General features: G+C 49.2%; 1 protein-coding gene across 1 annotated transcript; it reads right to left on the reverse strand.

The window, feature by feature from the left end:
• Nucleotides 1-774: 774 nt before the first annotated feature.
• Nucleotides 775-1,725, reverse strand: LOC101440261 (olfactory receptor 9S13-like). Its single transcript, XM_058301248.1, has one exon. The coding sequence runs from the start codon at nucleotides 1,723-1,725 to the stop codon at nucleotides 775-777; it is 951 nt and encodes a 316-aa protein (XP_058157231.1).
• Nucleotides 1,726-3,533: the final 1,808 nt, after the last annotated feature.

The raw sequence follows: 3,533 nt of genomic DNA on the forward strand, positions 1-3,533 counted from the left end.
CTCTCTACTGCAATTACCTAGAGTATGGTCCTTATTCTGATGTGTTGTGGTGGCAGAGAGGCATTTCCATTGTCTCTAGTAGCTGAAAATCATCCCCAGTCCAGCTCGGTTAAAATGTTCATTTGAACTTGGATTGAAAAGCTTCCATGGAGTGGTGTCAAGGTTTTCAGAAGCCAGTTGCTGGCTTACACATTTCCTGCAACAATACACAGTACAGCATTAAAGCAGGACCGCATGCTCCCTCTGAGCCCTGTGGGAGACCTTCAGCCTTACAGAAGTAAAGGGTGGAAAAGAAGCAAAACCGAGAGTTGAGGAGGAAGTGCTGTTTTAGCAATCTTCGCAATATCACTATGGTCAGAGCAGGGCTTCACAATTGAAGTTCCCACTTTCAGTATAACCAGAGTTATTCCCTGAGCACACATTACATTCGATTGATATTAACTAAAAGTAGAAGACCACAGAGAATGCCCATCTGCACAGTGGCACTAGTGCATGTGGAAGCATGACCCTAATCTGGCTTCTGTTTCTGCTTATTCCTCTGCCCACTTTATGGCCAAATTTCTTGATTTCCATTATTGCTCCAGAGAGGTATCAGTTGATTTCTGATGCCAAAGAACATATTTCATCACTTCATATTTCTCAGTAAATTCCTGGACCCTAATGCTTTCAAGAAACATGCAAGGATTGATGGATTGATTCCCTGAAGTTCACCCAGTGAACCTCTGAGTCTCCCTTCCAGCCCTCAGGACACCATCTCTCCCCGTCTTCCCTTCTTCACGTGGCCGCGTGTTTCTGGCCCAGCCTCCGCAGTGCCTCCTTCACATCCTTGTTTCGCAGACTGTAGATGAGTGGATTGAGCATCGGGATGACCAGGGTGTAGAAGATGGACACCACCTTGCCCTTCTCCATGGAATCCACAGCTCCTGGCTGGGCATACATGACAAACACTGTCCCGTAAAATAAGGAAACTGCAATCATGTGGGAGCCACAGGTGGAGAAGAGCTTACGACGCCCAGCTGTGGAGCACATCCTAAGGATGGTCACAATGATGTAGCTGTAGGACACCATGACCACAAGAGTGGTGCCCACAATGATGAGGCCACAGAATCCAAACATGACCAGCTCATTAAGGGCCGTTTCAGTGCAGGCGAGGTGGAGCAGGGGGGGCACATCACAGAAGAAATGATTAATGCGATGGGAGCTGCAGAACGGGAGGCGGAACGTGAAGCTGGTCTGCACAATAGAGTTGAGGCAGCCTCCACAGTAGGAGCCCAGCACCAGGCAGGCACAGGCTGAGGGACGCATGGTGATGGAGTAGTGCAGGGGACTGCAGATGGCCATGAAGCGGTCATAGGACATGACAGCCAGCAGGAAAGTCTCAGAAGTAGCAAAAAGGGACAAGAAGAAGAACTGTGTGGCACAGCCTGAAAAAGTGATGTGCTTTGTGGAAGAAAAAAAGTTGGAGAGGGCCTTGGGGGCAATGACAGATGAGTAGCACAGGTCCAGGAAGGAGAGGTTCTTGAGGAAGAAGTACATGGGGGAGTGGAGACGGGCATCCAGGGTGATGACCACGATCATGGTGAGGTTCCCCAGGATGGTGACCATGTAAAGGATCAGGAACACTACAAAGAGCAAGGCCTGGACCTCAGGGCCACCCTCAAAACCCATCAGCTCAAAATCCTCCCAAGAGGCCACTGAGAGGTTTTCATTTCTTTGGAGTGTCATGTCCCTGAGCAAGGTCACAGGGGAACAGAAGGGAGGAAGGAGACCACAGGAGGGAGCAGATCAGAGTTGGACGGTCCCATGTCTCCCTGGAGAACAAGGACCACTGGACTCACATTGCTCTCTCTCCTACAGGGAAAATCATGATCATTCTTCATCCAATGGACTCAATGTCCTGAAAAGAAAACATTTATTATGGTTAATTATACCATGGATGTGATCTATGAACTCAGTCCAGGGTAGTCTGAGATGTTGCTCTGAAGATGCAGAGAGCCCTGATGAACTTAGGATCCATGGTATAAGGACAGCATTAAAGGCTCCCTGTCCTCTGAGGAGTTAATGCTCTCCACCCCACAACTGTTGCCCCTCCTTCAGGCCATTTCTCGGCTGCTACATGCAGCTAACCTTACACTGTCCATGCCATGTTCCTATTTCATTATCTCAAGTTACATCTATTGTGCACCCCTCAGGACATTTAGCCCCATCACCTTGATTCTGAGCCTAGTGGCACTCCATCAGTGAGCTCTCTGTAACTTTGAGGACCTTGGAGGTTTCCCACAATATCTAGGTATTGGATACATGGAGAGAGGAGGAACCATCTGATCATAGTAACAAAAGGATGAGGACCTATGACATGCATGGAAGATGGAATGCCCTCCTCTCTTCTCTGTCCTGAGCCCTTCAGCTTTCATTCCTGGCCCTCAGGCATTAGGCAGTCCCCACCCTTTTCTACTTGGTAACCAGATTCCTTCTTCTGGATCTTCTGAACATTTCTCCTTTCCATATTGTCACAGTATAGATGCCATGAACATCCTGTGAGTGGGCTGGCACTGCAAAATGATGGATCCCAGGTAAATTGTGGAATCCAGTAGGAATATGGAGGGAATTGCGCCCCAATAAAGTGGGGATGAATTAAGGGTCGAGGTGAAAGCATTAGGCAGATGTTGGGATATTAGAAAAACTTGCCTTTTAGCTTCCAAGGAGAGTGTGTTTGGGTGGGCATTACATGTTGCAGGGCATACCCGCAGGGTCCCTCCTAACCTGCCTTCTCTCAGATGATGCTGACCTTTGGCAAGTCATTGAGGAACCAGCTATCCAGCAGAAATGGGAAAGGATGGATCACCCTACCTCCCTCCCCCCAGAAGAGTGCCCCTCCAGCACCTCAGCATGGGACTCTCTACATGATTCAAAGACCAAGTTACGCTGCACCCTGGACTCTCCTGGACATATGAGGCTGCAGGGCTGCAGGTGCAGAGGAGGAGTAGAAGGGGTCTGACCTGCAAACTCATGGCTGTAACCCTGGGATGCCCTTGGGTCTGCGTGGGTGCACCTGTCAGCCCCTACTCCTTACCCCCACTGCCCTGTTGCACACAGTGGGGACACTAATGAGTAGAGAATCCTGTCTGTCCAACACCATCCCTCTTTTATAGATTTCTCCTCTGTGACCACAAACTTTTCAGTTTCCTAATTTTGTGATCATATTCTAGGCAATCAGTCCTGACAAACACTGTGTAAGTCTGAATAGTGTCTGCTTAAGTTGTCTGCATAGGTGCTGAAACTTATAGGAATTTTCATTCATGTTCAAACAAACTGGGATCCCCCTGGATGCTGACTGGACTCTCCAGGGCCACATGGACAGCAGCTGCAGTTTCAGTGTGAGCCCTGACTGAATGTGGTGGAGGGACACTCTGATGTTCCCTACTGGCTCTTCACCTGTCCCCCTACACTTGCCCCCGGTAGAGTGAGGGCCCAGGCTTTGGCTTCTTGGTCCTCAGGTGGAGCTTGTTAGACAGACAGAATCTCCCACCCAC

The sequence above is a fragment of the Dasypus novemcinctus genome, chromosome 7, assembly GCF_030445035.2.
Source record: "Dasypus novemcinctus isolate mDasNov1 chromosome 7, mDasNov1.1.hap2, whole genome shotgun sequence".
NCBI classification, from domain to species: Eukaryota; Metazoa; Chordata; class Mammalia; order Cingulata; family Dasypodidae; genus Dasypus; species Dasypus novemcinctus.

What these genes read in the sequence shown, in the direction of transcription:
- LOC101440261 (XM_058301248.1), bottom strand. Translation starts at nt 1,725, where the DNA reads ATGACACTCCAAAGAAATGAAAACCTCTCAGTGGCCTCTTGGGAGGAT.